At 33.4% G+C, this 23,425-nt stretch overlaps 2 protein-coding genes across 3 annotated transcripts in view; both read right to left on the bottom strand.

Moving 5' to 3' along the window:
• LOC106868455 (atrial natriuretic peptide receptor 1) overlaps nt 1-23,425 on the bottom strand; it is an 880,915-nt gene that overhangs the window by 179,835 nt on the left and 677,655 nt on the right. The window lies entirely within an intron of this gene.
• The window catches only part of LOC149136547 (uncharacterized), a 20,731-nt gene continuing 2,198 nt past the window's right edge, over nt 4,893-23,425 (bottom strand). Inside the window, exon 2 of one of the 2 annotated variants that reach the window (XM_089349013.1) lies at nt 4,893-5,191. In XM_089349013.1, the coding sequence (XP_089205139.1) occupies nt 5,127-5,191 (65 nt within the window). In that variant the 3' untranslated portion in view covers nt 4,893-5,126. Of the gene's footprint in view, nt 5,192-9,794; nt 11,092-23,425 lie in introns of those variants that run through there. The other variant, XM_089349015.1, reaches the window with a different exon arrangement.

The raw sequence follows: 23,425 nt of genomic DNA, 5'->3' as shown, positions 1-23,425 counted from the left end.
GGTGAACCCTGCTGTACTCTTTCACCACAACTTTCTCTCACTCTTACTTCCTGTTTCCGTTGTGCCTGTATTTCAAAGGGCCAGCCTTGTCACACTGTGTCACGCTGAATATCCCCGAGAACTACGTTAAGGGTACACGTGTCTGTGAAGTGCTCAGCCACTTGCACGTTAATTTCACGAGCAAGCTGTTCCATTGATCGGATCAACTGGAACCCTCGACGTCGTAAGCAACGGAGTGCCAACAACAACAAAATGCTAAAGGGCTAATATATCTATAGCCCATCAGTAGGAACCATTTCAAGTATAAGAGTGATACAATAGTCAGGTATTCAAATTTTGATACATTATGGTATGCCTTAAGACTCTATGCCTAAGTCTATCAAATTGACAAGAAGTTATGCTTATATCTCCAGTAGTATTAATAGGAAAAAGTGTTCTTTTACACAAAAATATACTCCAACCAAATGCAATTCTTAAAAATAATCATTAAGTCAATAATTAAAAATAGCAATCAACTATCATGAAAAATAAATGTTAAACAACATGGTAGATTGTAGCATTTTCATTCATAGCCTTATTCAATGGATGTTGAGAAATTTTAGTCTATTCTGAACAAGTACATAAAGCCTGGTAGAGCAGAATGCTATGTAATTTGTTGATGTATTAAATATCAGGAATGAGGAACAATAAAAGGCGTCGTTGCAAAGAAAATTATCTTAAAACTAAGCAATAGCCTTTTTAATGTTCCTTTTACACAAGATGCACTTGACAGTTAAAGCAGATATTTATACTTCAAAGAATGTATTTAGTGATTTTTGGTGTGAAATAAGTATGACTGAAATTGTAAATTAAACTCTTTAGATTCTGACATGTGTTTTATTGCAGATGCAGAACTTTTATGCTGTGAATATACATATTCCATTGAGAATACAAAAGCTGCATTGTAACAGTTGACAATGCTTATTTTATTGAGTTACAGGTGATTTGAATGATAGAATATCAGACCATTAAGCAAATTTTTACACTTAATATCCTATTATCAACACTATTCTCTCCATAGAGAATTTTTTTATCCATCTGAACATAGTTATTGTATGCAGCAGAAGTGCTATATAATAAACATGTCTTCGACAGAGTAAAAGGTAAAGTCCTCTAGCTTTGCACTGCAGAACACTGGGTTCAATGCTGAAAGAAACTTGTATTTTTTCTCCTTTACTTTTTGTCATTGTTCTGATACCAACCAGAAAAATAGGACAGGACTTTAATTATCTGCTCTTTCTAAATAATTTTAAACTGTCTGTAAAATCAGAAGAGATTAACAACTTGATGCAAGCTGTTCATGTAGTGAGTACAGATGTACAAAAGGAGATGAGTATCACAAAGTGTGTAACAGTTGCTACACACAGGAGAAAATGGGAGAATATCTGTGGAATAATATCACCTAATGAAGGAAGATTGACAAACCTAGAGGAAACAGGATATAAATACTATGCAGTACTGTAGTTAGCCAATACAGTATCTAGAAAGAGGTAAAAATGAATACAAAAGAACTACATTGATAGAGTAAGGCAATGAAAACTAAGCATTATTCCAGAAACCTTGTGTGTGCCATCAATGCTTGAGCTATAGCTGTTGTTTGCTACAGTGCAGCCATATTTGACTGCACATATGAGGAAATTAATGAGATGGACTGATGTATATGGAAATTGCTGTTCAAATATTTATACCCCAACTCACCAGTATGTGAACTGAAAATACAGTTGCAGAGGCTTGATTAGGGCACTGAAACGTGCTGCTGCAGAAAGACAAACACTGGATTTTATCTGGAGAACAGCAGTAAGGTTTTACTTCAAACACTTAAGTTAATGGATTGAAGAAGGAAGAGACTGAAACCAAAGATTCATACAAAGAAAGGGTAGAGATGGTGAAAGTTGGGAGTCAGAGGCCAATGGATCTACATGGAAAGTTTGAAAGGGGAAGTAGAAATGTGAAGACTGATGATTCATTGACATGGCTAGGGAGGGAAGAGCTAAAGAGACAAACAGAATATCTTCTTATTGCAGCCCAGGATCAGGCCGCTGTGACTAACTCCATAAAGAAGTCTACTTAAAAGACAGCTGAAAGTGCTGCTTGTGTGGGAAATATGTGGAGAGTATGACACACATTGTCAGTGTGAGTGTGGGATGCTTTCACATGAATACAATGCCTGCCATGACAAAGTGAGTCAGTATGTTTTATAGAACCTCTATATATTCTATGGATTAGAAGTACAAGAGAATTGGTATGACCACAAGACAAATCCAATCATGGAGAACAACAGCACAGACATTCAGCGAGACTTTAATGTGCAAGTGGACAAAGTGATCAAGTGTAGATGACCAAACATCATATTGCTGGTCAAGGAGTCTCTCAAAAATTTCATTATTGATTTAGCATTACCAGGTGGCCATAATGTGTTGGCAATCTGTCGCTTACGACGTCGAGGGTTCCAGTTGATCTGATCAATGGAACAGCCTGCTCGTGAAATTAACGTGCAAGTGGCTGAACACTCCACAGACACGTGTACCCTAAAAGTAGTTCTCGGGGATATTCAGCGTGACACAGTATGACAAGGCTGACCCTTTGAATTACAGGCACAACAGAAACAGGAAGTAAGATTGAGAGAAAGTTGTGGTGAAACAGTACAGCAGAGTTCGCCACCATCCCCTACCGGTGCCTTATGGAGCTTTAGATGTTTTCGCTCAATAAACACTCACAACGCCTGGTCTGGGAATCGAAACCGCGATCCTATGACTGCGAGTCTGCTACCCTAACCACTGGGCCATTGCACCTCCACGGCCATAATGTAGCAGCTAAAGAAGCTGCAAAGGTTACCGATTATGAAAATTTGAAGGCAGAAATAAAAAAAGAATGTGGAACATCACTAATAAAGTTATTCCTATACTGATAGTCTCTTGACCAACTTAAAACCAAATATGATATTAGCACTATACAGAAAATTATTCCATTAGAAACTGCTCATATCCTGAAAATAATTCTCTTTGACTGGAGTCTCAGACCTGATGGAGAGATCAGAAAAGAAAATGAAGCCAGTTTTTAGAAACTAAAATGATGTTGTTTTTGCTGCTCCCTAGCTTTAAGGATGTTTCTTGGCTGCAATGATTTTCACAATAATAATAATATGCAATACCAGGCAGTGGCTCTCGTGGCTTCTGATCTTAACTGATTGGAAGTGTTATCATGTACATTGTTTTGTCTTGGTATAAAAAGATGGGCTACAGCAAATATTCCGCTCAGTACCACAGATTTGCTTGTAAGTTGTTTGACCTTAACCAGTTGAGCATGTCTCTTGGTGGCTGATGATATGTGCATCTCTGATTATGACAAAAAGTAGTGGGGGAGCATCATAGCCATGTGTTGAGAGGAATTCTTTGGGGGTTTGCATAATTCACTTCCAGAAACATGGGTGTTTCATTCAACATCCTTATTCAGGGACTTGTTGAGTAGATGGGCTACTCGACACAAAGAAAATTCTAACTGGGCCCACCTGCAAAGTCATTCACTCTTCACTCTTCATCTTGATACAAAATCATCATGTTACACACATAAGGTTGTGATGCATGAGCCTGGTGTACCCTTATCAGATGAGTAGTCATGATAAGCATATTGGGTTGCATGTATTTGTACCCCAGTGTCACTTTGATGACATGCATGGCTCTTTCACTCAATAACAATAAAGGTATTATATGATTTTGAAATTGCTTACATTGCCATAAAAGGCCTTGCTCATACTTTGGAATACAGCAAAATAGCCACAAATTAAAAAAAAATTATGAAATTTAGCATAACTGAATTATCCTAATATTTGCAGATGAATTGATGTTTTCCATGTTACGAGTAAAGCATTTTCATGCAGGAATATAAACATACACTGTTGGCGGTCATCGTCATTGTTTTAACGTCTGCTTTTCCATGCTTTCAGAAATCAGTAGACTTCGTTAAAGCAGACTTTTTATTGCCAGGTGCCCTTCATGATGCCAATACTTGGTTGCTCCAATCAAGGTAACATATCTCCCTTGTTTAAACATGATGTTCCTAGAGGACTAGATACAAACACCATTGCTTGTAAATCATGATGCTGGTACACAGCTATCACATAAAGTCAAAATAAGGTACACACAAGCACACACACACACACACACACATGTGCGCGTGCACACACACACACACACACATAATTAGTCTACCAAATCTACTCTCAAGGATTTGGTTGGTCTGGGGTTATAGTAGAACACACTTGTCAAAGATGCTACACAGTGGGACTGAACCTGAAACTGCTTTGTCAAGAAGCATGCTCTTAACCACATAGCTATGTCAGCACCTTGAAATTACTGTTGGCAATTTACATATTGTATTAGAAATCATACTGTAAATGTTCTATCATTATTTGAGCTGGCAGAATTGTTAGGCATGACTGTGTGGTAAGAAGCTTGCTTCCCAACCACAAGGTTCCGGGTTCAGTCCGTCGTATTTATACATATATACATATATACATATATATATATATATATATATATATATATATATATGTATATATATGTATGTCTGTATGTATGTATATGTTTGTGAGTCTGTGGTCGTTCCCCTACCAACGCTTGACAACCGATGTTGGTGTGTTTATGTGCCCGTAACTTAGCAGTTTGGCATTAGAGACCGATAGAATCTTTACTAGACTTACAAAGAATAATTCCTGGGGTCGATTCCTTTGACTAAAGGCAGTGCTCCAGCATGATTACAGTCAAATGACTGAAACAAGTAAACAAATAAACGGATAAAAGAATGCCAGGTAAAATGCTTCACGGCATTTCATTTGTCTTTACATTCTGAGTTCAAATTCTGCCAAGACTGACTTTGCCTTTCATCTTTTCAGGATTGAAAAATTAAGCACCAGTGGAGTACTGGGATGTAATCAACTAATCCCCTCCCTTCAAATTTCAAGCCTTGTGCTTATTGTATAAAGGATTATTATTATTATTATTATTATTATTATTGTTGTTATTATTATCATGTTGTTTTTTTTCTTCTTCAAATTTTCCTCCATTTCTCGCCGAGTGTTTTCCATACACCTAGGGCAGAGAAACTTGTATGCATTCCCAGTTTACACACGAAAATTCACAGGTAAAATATGTATCTAAAATAAAAATAAAATAAAATAAAATAAAATAAAATTTTTTAAAAAAATTCATGTATGGATGTTGTTTTCACAGCGATAATGCTCTTCTCAGTACATTGTTATTATTATTATTATTAAGGTGGGTGGCAAGCTAACAGAATCATTAGCACACTGGATGAAATGCTTAACAGTATTTCACCCATCACTATGTTCTGAGTTCAAATTCTGTCATGGCCAACTTTGTCTTTTATCCTTTCATGGTTGATAAATTAAGCACCAGTAAAACACTGGGGTCAATGTAATTGACTAGTCCCCTCCCCCAATTTCAGGCCTTGTGACTTCAGTAGAAAGGATTATTATTATTATCATTATTATTATTAATAATAATAATAATGAGGGCACATGGCTAAGTGGTTAGGGTGATGCACTCAAGATCACTAGATCATGGTTTCAATTCCTAGGCAAGGTGGTGCATTGTGTTCTTGAGCAAAACACTTCATCTCACATTGCTCTGTGATCACTTCTCAACACATGACATGTGGTACACTGTGCACCTGTTCAGACAAAGTTGATTTGAAGGAGGGAGTGAGCTAATGTGTGGCACAAACATTTGATCACTATAAGCAAACCATTCGTGTAGGTTGTTCGGTAAAGCACTGAACAATCATACATCATCTTCGACAGGAGAGTCCATCATTATTATTTTTACAATGTAAGGTGATTTTAGAAAATAATTTTCAGCATATTTTATAATATATTTTGAATAAATGTTAAAGAACTCTTTTGATTCTGGTATAACCTATATGTGGAGGCACAATGGCCCAGTGGTTAGGGCAGCGGACTTGTGGTCGGAGTATCACGGTTTTGATTCCCAGACCAGGCGTTGTGTGTGTTTATTGAGCAAAAACACCTAAGACTCCACGAGGCTCCAGCAGGGGGAAGGTGGCGACCCCTGTTGTACTCTTTCTCCCCAACTTTCTCTCACTCTTTCTTCCTGTTTCTTGAGTAACACTGCGATGGACTGGCGTCCCATCCAGCTGGGGGGGGAACATATACGCCATAGAAACTGGGAAACCAGGCCCATGAGCCTGGCTAGGCTTTAAATGGTGCATAAAATAAAAAATAATATAACCTATAATATAATATTAGGTCACTAAGAAATTAAAGTATTTATATTGAATATGTTCAAGTAAGCATTCGCAATAAAATTTGTTTTACTATATCTTATTTTTCCAAAAATAAAACAACAAGGTTAATCTAATATCTGGCCAATATTTATAACCACTTAATTGTTTGAGATATTCTTTCATTATGTGTAATCAACATAAAATGTAGAATTATAAATATGGAAAAGAAAAATACTAAGGAAGTGTTCTAAAAATACTGTAATGACTTTAATGTGATGTAGTACAACTTTCAAACTTGCATTGACAGAAACACATTGATGGAGTTTAATACTAAGCAACACATCTATAAAATGACAATAAAATTGCATCTCTCCGAGCAAGTGACTATAAAATATAACTGAACTAAAGATAAAAAAATTCAAAGAAAAGTTGTTTTGAGTGCTTTATAAATTTCCTCATGATAATCATCTCTAATATACATTGTTTAAATATTATTTCTTATCTGCATTGCAGTTTGGTTCTGTTTGCTTACTATTTACAACAACAAAAATAATGATAATAATAATTTGTCAACAGTAAATAGAAAGCAACTATTCCTGAATCACATGCACATGCACGCATACTGAATTTTAGTGCATAGAATGTATATAATAGTATCCACCAAAAACAAAGTAACTGAAGAGCAGCAAATACTGTAAAGGGATAATTTTTTAGATATGGATATATAGTTCAAAGAGGTTTACTGAATAGAATTATCTACAGAATTTTCCTAAGATTATCTGGATTCTTCTGTTTCTTTTGCAAGCTAATCCAGTTATTTATTATAAACCACCAGATAATTCAATAAAGTAAGCCAAACAAATTTCTCTATCTTCTAAATCCTTCGGGTCATTTTCTCTTCTCCCACTAACTTTATTAGGGAACTGTTACCATCTTATTGACTGCACAGTCAAATGATAAAAGTTACTGAATGTATAAGTTACAGCTTAATAACTTATTGGTTGATTCACATCCTCTCTTCAACCAAACAGTTACTTTAAATTTTAAAACATAAATGAATTTTTAAAGTATACTCTATTTTATCTTTTCTGACTAAGATATTTAATGAAAATTTTGCTTTTAAGTATGAACAAATACATGATGAAACAAAAGGTTAAGATTTTTCAACTTTATTTTGATAATAAACCACTCCAAAATAACATCTGTACCAATCATTAGTAAGTTAAAAACAATATAAATGGCTTTTTCTTCATCATGACAAAAGAGAAGGAAAAGTAGGTTACTTACATAGTTATGAACAGAAATACTCATAATCAGAAAATTCTGCAAATATCTAAACCACACATTATAACTTTGAAAATGTATTAATGCATTAGAAAAATTGCTTGCAACAGATGACTGCAAGTATTAGGGAAATGTTTTTGCCATAGGAAAATCTACAAGAGACATACACTAATACTCTATCAAAGTAATGTGTGGTTTTGTTCCTTCCTTTCAACCTCTTAAAAACAACTTCATATCAGAGCATAACCAACTGAAATCAGCTTCATTATTTCAATCCACTACAAGCTTGACTGGAACCCAATTTCAAGCTATTGAACTAGAATTATGCTGCAGAAATACCAGTCTGTCAATGGAGCAAGAAACAATCAAACCAAATATCATTCATACCTTTATAAAAAATATCCTTAAAAAATAAAGCAACAGATTCTGTCTAATTCTCTGAATCAGCAGTATTATAATTGAGCATTCACTCCATTGACAAATTTATTATTGATATTTTCATTATTATTCCATAAAGAAAGTTTCTCTCTGAATTTGTCATATCTCTACTCCTCACCTATAATATATATACATCTTTCTCTCTTCTCTCTTTGTAGTCTTTAATCTTTCAGCTGGCCAATCATCAAAGCACTCCACAACATTTTTCAAAATTTATAAAATAACAATTATTGAGTTGATTGAGGTGATAATACCCACAACAAGAATTTGAACCTATGTTATAAAGCAAAATACATACATTCATACATATATACATACATACAGACAGACATACATACATACTTACATACAGCAGATGTTAGCATAAAGCTGAGGATCAGTGAAAAAGAGAACACCCATGCTGGACTATTGAGAAATCTGCAGTTACTCTATCCAGATTACAAGTTCAGGTCTAAACTTGTAATTGTTGGGACCCTAGGATATGTAACACACTGCCTAAATACCAATCTTGAGAAATTAGGCTTCTCAAAACCAGAAAAAAGAAAGTAAAAATCTGAGAGAGAGAGAGAGAGAGTCATTTCAGTCATAAAGTGCAGTAAGGAGAAAGATGAAACTTATTTACAATAAGTTGTAGTTGTTGCTATTTAGATTCAGAACAGCACTGATTAAGCAGACCTGAGATAAAAACCATTCCAACAGATCAATGCTCTCTTTTATGTTTCCTTATTTCTAAAAAATCCAGGAGACATTATCCAATTGATTCTTTTCTAAATCATTGCGATAGGATTTAAGGTATAGTTGGCTATTATTTCTAATAGTTTAAGTGACCATATAGAGGCTCTCTCATTGGCTTCAAATGCATCTGTTCACATACATATGAAATCAACCTCTATATTTCCAAAAATATCACATCAGAAATAAAAGATCTTAGATTTAGCATCAGTTTCCTCAATCAATAATTTATTTTTCATTTCCTGAAATATGACAATAATAACATTTTCATGTTTAAAGAAAACAAAATAACACCACTGACTTACTCTTTATTATTCTACTCTCATTGCAATAAGATTACATATGCTAAGATTAATAGCTTCTACAAAACATCATGTCCACAAAATATCAAACATTCTATCAAGAAAACTGGGTTTTTGCTGTAAGTTAGAATATGCCTGTTTATTACAAAATGCTGCTTAAAACTGTGAATGATATATTTAAGTTAGAAATAGTTGTACTTTGTAGTTCTCTTGGGATTTTTTTTTCTGTTGCCATACGAGCAAATATTCCTTTAAAAGCATTCTCCAAGTATTAGCTTGTCATGACAATGTGCCTTTTCCCTGTTTATTCTATTATTACCACAATCTTTGCTTTTCAGAATTTGCTGGCAGTTTCTCTCTTCTACTAAAATTTATTATTATTTTTTGTTTTTGTTGCATTTGCGTTTTTTTCTTCTTTATGTTGTACTCCTTATATGAATCTATACATCTCCAGATACCCAGTCATTAAACAATATGTATATATATTATGTATTTTCTGGAATATAATCTCTACATATATATAGCTAAATATTCATATTCATTTTCCTGTAATAAATAAGTTCCAGAATTTCCTGAGTATGATAGCAACAATAAAAGAATATACAACCATGGGAGGATTTTTTTTATGTAAAACCTTTAAATCAGTTCCTCAATATCTTAGTAAAATGCAAAATGTTAAATAAACTCATATAAATATCTATTCATCACCTTACACTTTAGGCTCTGGTATAATATACACATATAAATGCATACATACATACATTCATACATACATACATACATTTGTAAACACAAGTTCTACTCATCATTTACTTATTGCATTAAATCTATGTAATACCATAACTATCATTATCCCTAACAATAATTAACCTTAAGGTTCAACTAGGTCAGTCTTGCAACTTATCTCTTCCACTAATATCACCCTTTCTACTAAATTATTCCTTCTCATGATTACCATTGCAAATTCCTCTAACCTACCACATCCCTCACGGCCTCCCCATCCTCACAAGTTGTATTCTTTCCCTATTCTCGCATTTCTCTCTTCAACCAATAACACTTACAACTATCCCACTCAATTAGCCACTAACCTATCAATCCCTCCCTCCCTCTCTATTCACCTCTTTCTAATCAATTTCATACACCTTTCCACACCTCAGTACTCATCCTCCAACCCACGTTCGTTATAGTATTAACCACTGCTACCTTGACCACTGACTCACCCGCCACTCTGTCCACATCCCTCTATCTTCTCTCATACCTTTCCACATACCTTATTAATCTCCCTCCACCACCAAATTAGACAATTTCCCTCCCTCAAATTGCTATCCCTTTTCTCACTGTCTCAAATTCCCATAATTCTATAGCTATTATTCCTAAACTTTGACACCTATACATGGACCCAACAACAATTGACCACCCTTCGAATACCACTTATCCCACCCTCTCACTCAACTCCCAACTTTCCACCTCTACTACCATCTTCCTTAATACCCTCATTCTTAACCCCCTCCCTCTTCCTGAACTAACGTCTTATCTCCTCTCATCATTCCCTATCTTAACACTCCCCATAATTCCACTAACCCTCCTACTTCCTCCCTCTAATACTGCTTACTCCCCACATTTAATCATTTGAACTTCTCTGCATTATGATCTGAAATGTAAGATTGTTTTTCTACCCTGATGAGAGAGGCTCAATTTATCCAATGCTGATTGCTTCCATTATAGCTTGCATGTTATGATGAACTACATCTACCAACATTGTGCCAGATCACCAAGCCCATCCTGATTCCTATATCTGTTGTTAGGCTTATGTGATCAGGTGTGTTGTACAGAATTGGAACAAGCAGTTGAATTATTATGTCACATGTGTCTATGAGTTTTCATTGGTAGTTCATGGATATGACCAATTCTTTCTGGTCTGTATTCTTTATCCGAGTGAGTTCTCAAATGGTAACATTGTGGTGGTATATGATGTGCATCGCAGTTGTAGGAATTACCAGTGCTGCTTATGCCTGCTTCTTGTGTATATCCATGCCTTAAAGCAAATTAAATTAAGCTAACGGTTACTCAAAATTCATTGTCACTGCATTGTGCGAAAGTACATTTATATGCGTATAGGCATCTTGAGAGTCATTCAGAAATTCTATTAATTATCTTCTCGTTAATCCACAGAATAGACAGGGATTCCTAGGAGTAGAGATGGCATCTCCTGGAAATTCTATTGTATGGTTTTGCATACCTTACTATGGACCACTTAATGCTGCACTTCGTTTTATCCTCCTTTAGTTGCCATACAAAATCTGCCAAAGATGTTGAATGTCTCTTATTAATTGTCTTAAAGTTGGCAACATGGTTACGATAACAATTCTTAAATGAATCCGCTGTCTGCCCAATCTAAACATAAGGCCCTCCCCTTGTGTGCACAGTATATTTATATACAAGATTTGTACTCATACAGAGATTCATCAAGAGCATTTATCATATTTATTTGTATATAAGGCAGTCCTGACTCCATTAACCAGTGTTGTTACTATGTTAGCTGTACCTTGAGAATTTCTTCTACTACAAATTGGTTATAACTGGTGTTTATCAATGCAGTTTACATCTGTTTGGTTGGTATTTAGACGCAAATGTTTGCTGGATCCAGTAGGTAGGTTATTGAACCTTTGCCACATTTTGCTATTGTTTATGCGATGCATAAGCTGCTCTAAATTAGCAGAGTTGGCATAGGATACCTTCACGGTGTGTCGATTAAAAATAGCAGGATACCGATTGGATCTAGGAAAACACTTGTCCAAAGCAGCAAAAAATTTCCAGCGATCTTGGTTGAAACATGCAAACCAAAACTTAGGTTGAACCAGAGGACATCCTGATTCCTTTATCTGTTGTTAGGCTTATTTGAGCGAGCATGTTGTACAAGATTGGAACAAGCAGTTGAATTATTATGTCGCATGTGTCTGAGGTTTCGTTAGTAGATCATTGACATGACCAATTCTTCTGGCCTGTATTCTTTATCAAAGCAAGTTCTTAAATGGTAACATTGTGGTGGTATACAATGTGCATCGCTTATGCCTGTTCCTTGTATATATTGAATTTTTTTCATGGTACCCAGCCCTAGCTAGAGCATCATTATAATAAGATGCATGAGATTTGAAAATTTTACTGGTGGCAGATAATCTAGAGATTCTAGTAGAAATACTCTTAACTACTCCCTGTATAATTGAGGGTGAATGATTGGATGCTACATTAATGGGCTTGATATGATCATTCGGTTTATGAAATGGTTCAAATAATCCAGTATCAAGACAGAATGTAGCGTCAAGAAAGTTCATTCTACGAAAATCTTTATAGTAGTGTTTAGTCCTAAAGAAATTTTTCTTATGCCTTTTTAACTGTACTTTACTACTTTTGTCTAGAAAAAATAAGGCATCATCCCTATATAGACCTCCTATTACTCCCAGAAAGGAAGACTGGATTAATGAAAGGATATATATTCTGACTAGGTCACTGGCCTGAGCAGAATCATGTGAGCCCATTGCTATATCAAATGCATTTTCCCGATCTAATCTACCATCAAAATCTACTAGAGTGGCTCATGTGGCAAGTATATTTATTTCACGTCAGAAAAAATCGGAATTGTCACACTAAAAATCAGGGCTTGATTAAAACGATCGGGTTGACAGTGGTATAGTAGCTCTCTATATCTGGTTGCAAGAATTTACTAGTCTTACTAATTTCTAGAATTGTGAACCGTCGAACCATCTCTTGTGTATCAGACCAGAAGGCTAATCTGTCTTTCATTTGTTATATGCCTAAAGATCATTCTGAAAGTGATCGTGCTTTACCAGTTAGCTACCAAATGTAAACTATTCCTTTTATTATATATATATATATATATATATATACACACTAGATGTACCCATCATGACCTGTTGGGTCACAACCACTCCAAGGTGAAAATATCGATGCATGGCGAGAAAATAAAAAAATACTATTTTAGACTTCATGCAATAAAATTCTTAAATAACACAGTTCTCCTGCATTTGGTGTAACAACATAAACATAACCAAGTGTTTCTTCTTTGAAAATGTTCAAATGGCCTTCAGCTTTTTCCTTTCTTTCTTCTTTGCCATTCTTTGTTACTACCATTCCGAGTGAAATACATGGGTATTTCAGTATAAGGTACTGTTTTTGTAAAGTTGTCATTGATGCACAATGAAAAGAATTTTTGTCAATGTTGTTCTCATGTCGTTCATTGACAGCCATATATATATATATATATATATATATATATATATATATATATATATACACACACATACATATATATATATATATAGATACACATACATATATATACACATACATATATATATATATACACATACATATATATATATATACACATACATATATATATATACACATACATATATATATATACACATACATATATATATATACACATACATATATATATATATACACATACATATATATACACATACATACATATACACACACATACATATATATACACATACATACATATATATACACATACATACATATATATACACATACATACATATATATACACATACATACATATATATACACATACATACATATATATACACATACATACATATATATACACATACATACATATATATACACATACATACATATATATATACACATACATACATATATATATACACATACATACATATATATACACATACATACATATATATACACATACATACATATATATACACATACATACATATATATACACATACATACATATATATACACATACATATATATACACATACATACATATATATACACATACATACATATATATACACATACATACATATATATACACATACATACATATATATATACACATACATACATATATATATACACATACATACATATATATATACACATACATATATATATACACATACATACATATATATACACATACATACATATACACATACATACATATACACATACATACATATATATACACATACATACATATATATACACATACATATATATACACATACATATATATACACATACATACATATATACACATACATACATATATATACACATACATATATATACACATACATATATATACACATACATATATATACACATACATATATATACACATACATATATATACACATACATACATATACACATACATACATATACACATACATACATATACACATACATACATATATATACACATACATACATATATATACACATACATATATATACACATACATATATATACACATACATATATATACACATACATATATATACACATACATATATATACACATACATATATATACACATACATATATATACACATACATATATATATATATATATATATATATCCTCATTATTTCTGAGCAATATTCTTTGTTCATCTGGTAGATGAACTTGCAGTCTCACTATTGCAGGTTTTCTTTCATGAATTGAAAATCCTAAAATGGATACAACTGCTTTGAGTGGGCCAATATACCTACCCATTAGATATTGACTAATTTCGTTGTCATTGTTTATATGAACAGCAGCTCAGTCATTTCTTTTCAGCATGTACTTAATGACAAACTTAATTTATTACACTGTGGTAACGATTTAAATGTTGCAGTGGCACTTGAATGCTCTTAACATAGTTCCATTATAAGGTACAACCCATTTGTTGTTGTTCATTTTTCCAATTCTATGAGATTCAACTCCTCCCGCTGCAAGTAATCTTCTGCTTTTTGATTAAAGCGATAAGATTAATATTTCATTTTAAATAAAATAGCTATTTTCCCCTTTAAGCAAAAGAAATCAAGTACCCATGATACAAAAATATCTCATAAAAATATGGGGAGTATCTCTATCTTTTAAGTCCATGGTGCTCTGAAAGCTGTATAAATGATTAAGGGAAGGAAAAAGAAAGTAAGAAAAAAGGACAGACAATGGTGACTGACACGACTCTTTGAAATGCCAACATTTTCAACTTGATTTTTTTTTTTTTCTTAAAGGGGAAAATAATTATTTTATTTGTAATCTTTATCATCTTAATCAAACAGCAGGAAATCAGACAAACTTGGAGTTTTAGTATAGGTTTTTTGCTTTCATTTTCGTACTGTCTGTCAGTCAATTTGATGATTGGGTCATTCAAAGTCACAAAAAATATTAGCACCATGAAGCTAGTCAGTCAAATTTGTTATGCAATCATTCAATTTCACACTTCGGTCAAAGAATTTAGCATTTATATCATTCAAATTAAAATGCCCATTGAGAGCATTCAAATTACTCAGAATGCAAGGAAGCATCTTTTTGAGCATTCAAGTTTATTTCAGAGCAATCTATTTAACATTTCGAACGATCAAATTAGCACAATAGCTGTTTTGGTTTTATCTCATGATCATTGTTATCATTATCATGTGTTTTCATCCATTGTTTATGCTTTAAGCATTCAGTCTATGAATTCTTTTATTTTTGCATAGATACATGTATTTATCATTAAAGGCTTCATGAAATTGCATTCCAGCCTTTTCAATCTTTTTAAAGAAACTCACAATTATAACAAATGCTCATTTTCTTTGATTTTGAATGCATTATGTTGCGATATGTGTTCTTCCTTTGCATTATATGTCTTGTCTGGAAAAATATGTATTTCTTTGATTTTGAATTTTGTCTTTCATTGATTTACAGTCTTGATAGGGAGAGTTCATTTGAGAGGATTTAGCTATCTATTTCCTGGTGGTTGAGGCATCTCAGGAGGTAGGTCTTGGTGTGTCTATACCAACAAGCACAATTTTCTGGAGTGATAGCGTTGATGTTATGCCTTGTGACCTGTTGTATGACATGTGCTTGCCATTCTTCCATGGTCATTCTGGCTTCTTCTGCAGCTGCCCAGTCGCCAACCTTTTGCTGCAAATCAGTTCAAGTGAGGTTCCACCTGACAGCCACCGTAAATAAAGAGTACACCATTTCCATACGATCAAGAAACTGCAAGTAGGGAGGCAAGATTTTCAGGCTAATCCATGGATTGCTGGGAGGTCAGCATGAACGTGTGGCCGCTTGTTGTCGTAAATCAAGTAGATGGATTTATCCGCTGGGAACATGTCAGCACATGTTGAACTGTTTCTGCCAAGAACACTTTGAAAGAGTTTTGTCTGAAAATATTGTCAGCAATGGACTGGTGAACGAGGCTGATTTCTTCCAACACTGCACAAGTGACATTGCAGTTTTTCCTATGTTACAAATGTTGCAATGAAAAAGGATTTCGTGCACAGAAGAATCACGTAATTTATTTCTTCCTTGTAGCTATAACAACATAAGATTTGCATGACAAAACATGTAATTTAAATTTGTCACTTTTAACATTCACTTCTTAGAAGGTGAGTAAAAAAAACACAGATGTAAAATTAGTGCTAAATTGAATAAATGTATTCCAAACTGGTATGCTCATGTGCAAATTTGAATGCTTGAGAAGATGCTTCCTTACATTCAGACTAATTTGAACACTCTCAAATGGCATTTTAATCTGAATGATATAAATGCTAAATTCTTTGACCAAAGTGCGAAATTCAATGATTGAAAAATGAATTTGAATGGCACTAATTTTTCTTGCGATTTTGAATGACCCAATTTTCAAATTGAACAACAAACGTATAAAAATGACTGCAAAAACTATATATATATATATATATATATATATATATATATATACACATACATATTTATGTACTAGCAGAAATACCCAGCGATGTCCGGATTGAAGAGAATAATGAAATTTAAAAACGCCCTCTAGATTACGCAAATCTCAACTGCTACTAGTTGCTGAGATACCAATTTTCTACATTGATAACTCTCCAATTCATGCCAGCATGGAACATAGACGTTAAGTGACAACAGTTTCTTCAATGGCTCTGGAGGTTAGGGTATTGCAGAAAGTTTAACCATTCCACCACTGTAGCACAGTGCAGGTGTCTCTCCAGACTACTTCTTTGTTTTACAATATATGCACTCAGTTGTCATTGCACCAATGGAAATTCTAGTGTCATCTATATAATGAATTGCGGGATCATAATTGAAAGCTGCTTCCTAGAAGTTGCTTCTCTGAGCTATTGCAACTGCTCTTCGTTCTGCAGTGGAGATCCTATTCCTTGTCAGCTGTGCATACCTCTGTTCATCACTTTGTGATGCTCTGACTTTTGTAGTGCACAGTGTTTGTTTCTTGGTATGCTCCCCTTTCTGCAGCTGTCTCTCTTTCCTTGGACAGAGACATTCTTTTGGCTGACCCTGACATCGTTGACAAATTTGACACTTTCCTTCTAGGTATGGTTATATATGTATGCAGAAGATAGTAAACAAGGAAAATAAGTGGATAACAGAAATTATTTTTCTTAATACGACAGACAGACAGTAAATAAGAAATTTTTACAGAAAATAAAGAATTGTATGGGTTGAAGCGAAATCTGTCAGTAGACCAAAGAGCCAGTATCAAATGAACAAGAAAAATGCCGTTAACAACTGAAAAACACAAAACCGTTGCAAAAGTAAATAAGAAATTTTTAGGGAAATTAACTAAGTGTATGAATTTAAGTGAAACTATTCAAGTTACTTCTGTTAGTAGATTATGAACTTACTTTTATGAGTAATTCCAACAACAACAACAAAAAAGCAACACAAAACGTTGCAAGAGTAAACAAGAAACTTGTAGGCAAATTCAATGAAGTGTACGGATTAAAGTGAAATTTATGAAGTTAATTTTGTCAGTAAATTATGTATGAAATAACTTTCATTAGTGATTGTGAAGTTCTTTGAGTCAGTAATTTGTCGTTGTTGTTTGCAAATAGCAATTGAAAACTTACAGGGAAAACAATAGCAATTGAACTGAAAGTGAAAACAATACAGAGTGAGTGAGATATAGAGAGAGAGGTAGCTAGTTAGACAAATAAGATAGATATAGATAGAGAAGATATAGACAGATAAATACAGAGACATAGATAGATATAGAGATGGATAGTGAGATATATATAGAGAGAGCTAGCTAGTTAGATAAATAAGATAGATATAAATAGATAAGATATAAACAGATAAATACAGAGACATAGATAAATATAGAGAGATAGAGATAGATGGGCAAAGAGATATAATCAGAGAGGTATAGACGTCACTGATGCAAGAAAACCGAAAGTAAATATTAAAAAAACTTCGAAAGACGTGAATCTAATATAAAAAGCAATGTTTTATATCTTTTTTTATGACCAATGGATGTAAGGGAGAAAATTCCTGAAAGTTATTTCGCAAAGAGTTACTTCCCTTCTGTGCGCAACCCAGGATTAGATGTTTTCTGCCTTTAGGGGGCCCATAACTCATTATGTGAAAACTTTTAAGAATCTAAAGCCATCCCTGAGCATAAGTGATGTATGTTCCAAGTTTGGAGAAAACCAGTTGAAAAATACAGCCGTCATAATCATTTGCACACCTATACAGACAGAACGGGATTTATTTTGTATATATATGTATAGGAAGAATCCACAAAAAAACAAAAGACGAAGACAGGTGGTGTAGACAAGAAACAAATGTATTAGTTTAACACTCGGGAAGTGAAAAAGTCTTTAACGTTTCGAGCCTACGCTCTTCCACACAAAGAAACAGAGAGGGAATATATATATATATATATATTGTTAGATACATATACTAATGTAAGTACTTTGTGTATTTTCCAGTGGCTGCAATGGTGTAGCAGTGTATATAACTCTCATGTCGCCGGTGTTAAACACCTTAGAGTCATGGATAGGCAAGATAACTCACCCTCAATCCCATTTGGGAGTGATGGACATCGATGCTTCACCATTTTTGTGGCTTATCTAGACTACCTACCCACCTGGGTTGAAGGCCAGTCAGCTAGCCAGTCCAACGACTTATATGCCCATGGCTTGTAAAATCATAAGTTGGTATGCTCGGAAATTGCATACCTAAGGGAAAATTTACATTGGAAATAAAAACAGCTCTAATATAATAAATATTGTTAAATACATATACTAATGTATATGCATTGTGTATTTTCCGGTGGCTGCAATGTCGTCGCGGAGTATATAACTCTCATGTTACCAGTGTTAAAATGCCTTAGAGCCATGGATAATACACAAAGCATATACATTAGTATAAGTATTTATCAGTATTTATTATACTAGAGCTGCTTTTCTTTCTCTTTCCCGTTGACACTCCTTTCAGATATACAGGCCCCACACACACTCTCTCACATTTCCCTCCATTCCTCACCCTCTTTTACTGTCATATATATATATATATATATATATTTATATATATATCTCCAGCCCTACACATTCAATAATACTATAAAAAGAGACAGATCCTCTGAAGTGAAATCATATTTGAAGAACCTACAAGAATAGATGCAAGCACTAATATTTGTAAAACATGTGATATATTAATAAAAATCTGTAAATGTACAACTATCCAGATATATAATCCAGATATATAATTCCTGTATATCACCTCCAAACCTTCCAATATATATATATATGTACATATACACATATGCACCCATATATTCATATATCAATATATGTAAATGTAAATGTGTGTGTGTATATATATATATATATATATATATATATATATATATATATATATATATTATATGTATTTATTTTCTCTAAGTTAATAATTAACTCCGACAAAATAAATTGGTTAATAGATACCAGGGTAGCAAAGATCACAAAGTGACTGTGGTGTAACTCCTGTTTATGAGGTAAACACTGTTTGTTATTTTGGGTACTTGAGTAAATATATAAATTTAGTAAATTAGTAAATGGAGTAAAACGCATATGTTAAATGAATTCTTTTATTTCCAACATATGTTTTGAAGATTACAAATTATACCTTCCATAAGGAATAGGTGATGTTGATAAGGATGTAATCTTCTCTTCGGGGAAATACTTAGGAACCAGCTTAAACGTAAGACGTTTTAACCGAATATGATAACTGGAGGTAAAGATTGCTACGTAACTTATTTAAAAAAACCGTTGGAGGTTGGAACGCTACTAGACAGTACGTTGGGAAAGAAGGGAAGAAAGGAAGGAAAAAAGGAAATTTAGAGTTTAGAATTGGGAGATAAGATGATTTAAATCCGATAGTTATTGGAGAAGAGTGTTTTATGTATAATGGGACCGTAAAGGGGAGTTAATCTTGTATTTATACAAGTAGCGTTGACATAAATGTGTATAATCATATATATATATATATATATATATATATATATACACATACACCCATACATACATGTGCATACATATATATACACACGTACATCTATATACACATATACACACCTACACATACATAATTTCATACATATACATGTGTACACACACGCATACATACACAAACATGCATACACATAGATACACACACACACGCATTTATATACACCCATTTGTTCGTATATACACACGGTTGTTGTGTATATACGTACAAATGCTATATTTATAGGAAAATGATGCTTATATTAATTAGTAAGATATTAAATGATTGACAATTAATAAAGGTAATGGGTGGTCGATTAATCTACAGAGGTAGATTATGTTGTTAAGTTAGATGGAAATGAGAGGGGCAAGAAGAAGGGGTTAAAGGAGTAAAAATTACTTGTAAAGACTACGTTAATATTATTACCAAAGTTTACTTCGGTAATCACGTTCTATATCTGTTGGTGCAAGCGTTTTTTAAGAGATAAAATGGAATGTTACATTGTTCAGTAATTTATACGTCATAGAGCAGAGAGAAGAGAATATTTAAATGTTTTGGATTCATCTTACGATGAACGTAAACAAGTGAACTAAGACTTTTTTCAGAATCTTAGATGTGTCTAAGAAAGTTTAAGAGGACAAATGGAATTCGTAGGCGGAGAATACTGCCACTAATATAACTTGGAACATGATAAATAACTCCTATTTTTGCTGAATAAAGTGAAAGCAGTAAATGAATGATATGGATGTACGGAAGAAGTATGAAATCAAGTGAATAAGGTTAATTGAGCACAACATATTGAACATCGTAGGAAGTAATGTTTATGTTAAGTTGAACTGAAAGTAATGTTTGAGTATATGTTTATAGATGTTATTGGTGTTCTAATTTGGGTTCAAAAATTAAGAGTGTTTAGATAACATATATCAAGCGAGATAAGTCTACCATATCTTTTTACATATAAAGGTATAATTAACATGTGTCTCTTGAATTATTTGAGGAACTAATAAGTTACAAGTTGAGTTGTCAGCATTATATAAATAAGTATTTTTTTACCTAAAGGAAAGAAATACGTGTTGCTGCGAGTGTTTACATCTGTATGAGTTTTCAATGAACGTGTTCACCAGTTTATTCTTCGAGAATCAAATGAATAACAGTTCCGTATTGCATAATGGGCAGAATTTTTTTACTTTTGTCATATGGTATAGATGTTGATAGAATTAGCCAGTCTAATTAAAATTTTATGTTGTTGTCTTTAAGTTCCCAAACTAATTTGCCATATATATATATATATATATTTAAAATACAGAGATGCCTATAATAGGACATCTAACCCGCTAGAAAGAGCAGCAAAAAACTCTATACTACAAAATTAGGAATAATTTCGAAAGGGAATAAAAAATAAAAACATTTACCAATCTATTTTCCGTACCATGGTTTCAAGCTATTTTAGTAAAATAAAATATTTTGTCAGGTAAGCTATCTTCAGCGGAATAACCTAGATATAACATATAAACACGAAGCATATCATAGAAAACATGACTTATGCTTAATTTTTCAAAATTTACCGCGCATATGCCCTTTACCTTATCGGCAGCAAATACAAAAATGTCGATTTTCTTTCAGAAATTAACCAAAATATATTTTATCGTTATCAATAAATCATAGGGTAGCAAAAAGATTTTAGAAATTTTATTTACTACCAGTGGTCTAGCGAGAAGAAAAAAATAGCCAATAGACTATATATTCATATAAAATACAAAGATGGCTATAATAGGACATCTAACCCGCTAGAAAGAGCAGCAAAAAACTCTATACCACAAAATTAGGGAGAATTTCGAAAGGGAATGAAAAATAAAAACATTTACCAATCTATTTTCCGTACCATGGTTTCAAGCTATTTTAGCAAAATAAAATATTTTGCCAAAACATGGTACGGAAAATAGATTGGTAAATGTTTTTATTTTTCATTCCCATTCGAAATTATCCCTAATTTTGTGGTATAGAGTTTTTTGCTGCTCTTTCTAGCGGGTTAGATGTCCTATTATAGGCATCTCTGTATTTTAAATGAATAATATATAGTCAATTGACTTATTTTTTCTTCTCGCAAGACCACTGGTAGTAAATAAAAATTTTTTGCTACCCTATGATTTATGAATAACGATAAAATATATTTTGGCTAATTTCTGAAACAAAATCGTCATTTTTTGTATTTGTTTCAAGGTAGGTGGTAAATAGTCCGACCCGTACGCAGCTCCGTCTCGTTCTGGTTCTATCCGCGTCGTCAAACTCCCGCTGTCTTCCCCACTCCCCCTTTTAACAGGAAATACGAGATTACCTACCTTGCTTGTTAACAGGAAGTGAACGAGTTTACCTGTCTCGTATTATGCTAACTTCCTGTATATATATTTGGTTATTCATACCAACGTTATTTCTGCCAAAACGGTCGTTGACAAATGTTTATCTCGCCACCTTCGGAAAATATAGGGTAAATTCTCACCCTTCATTATCTTATAGGTATACATAACATTCCCCCCCCCCCCCCCCCAAAGAAATAAAGTTAAACGCAGTAAAAACTTTCTTATTTAAACATTTAGGAGAACTGATACAAATACATGTAACATCCTGTCACAATCAGCGAACTCGAGATTGTCATTGCGGGTGCACTGACATTGTCTTTACCTCGAATATGTTGAATATGGAGATTAAATTCTTGCAAATATAAACTCCATCTCATTAATCTCGGATTTTTGTTCTTCGTCTTGTGCAGAAAGGTCAGCGGATTGTGGTCGGTGAACACTTCAATGGGATACTTGGTGGTTCCAAAATATATGTCAAAATGTCACAATGACAATAACAAGGCAAGGGTTTCTCTCTCAATTGTTGAATAATTTCGCTGGTGTTCGTCAAATTTTGTTGAGTAATAACCAACAAGATGATCAACACCCTTTGCATCTGATTGTAACAGAACACCATCGATAGAAAGCTTAAATGATTTCCCAAAATCTGGTGCTATCAAAACTGGAGAACCC

Source organism: Octopus bimaculoides, chromosome 3 (genome assembly GCF_046866305.1).
Source record: "Octopus bimaculoides isolate indiv1 chromosome 3, ASM4686630v1, whole genome shotgun sequence".
Taxonomy (NCBI): Eukaryota; Metazoa; Mollusca; class Cephalopoda; order Octopoda; family Octopodidae; genus Octopus; species Octopus bimaculoides.
The sequence above is the reverse complement of the archived record's forward strand: the minus strand, read 5'-3'. Positions and strand labels throughout refer to the sequence as shown.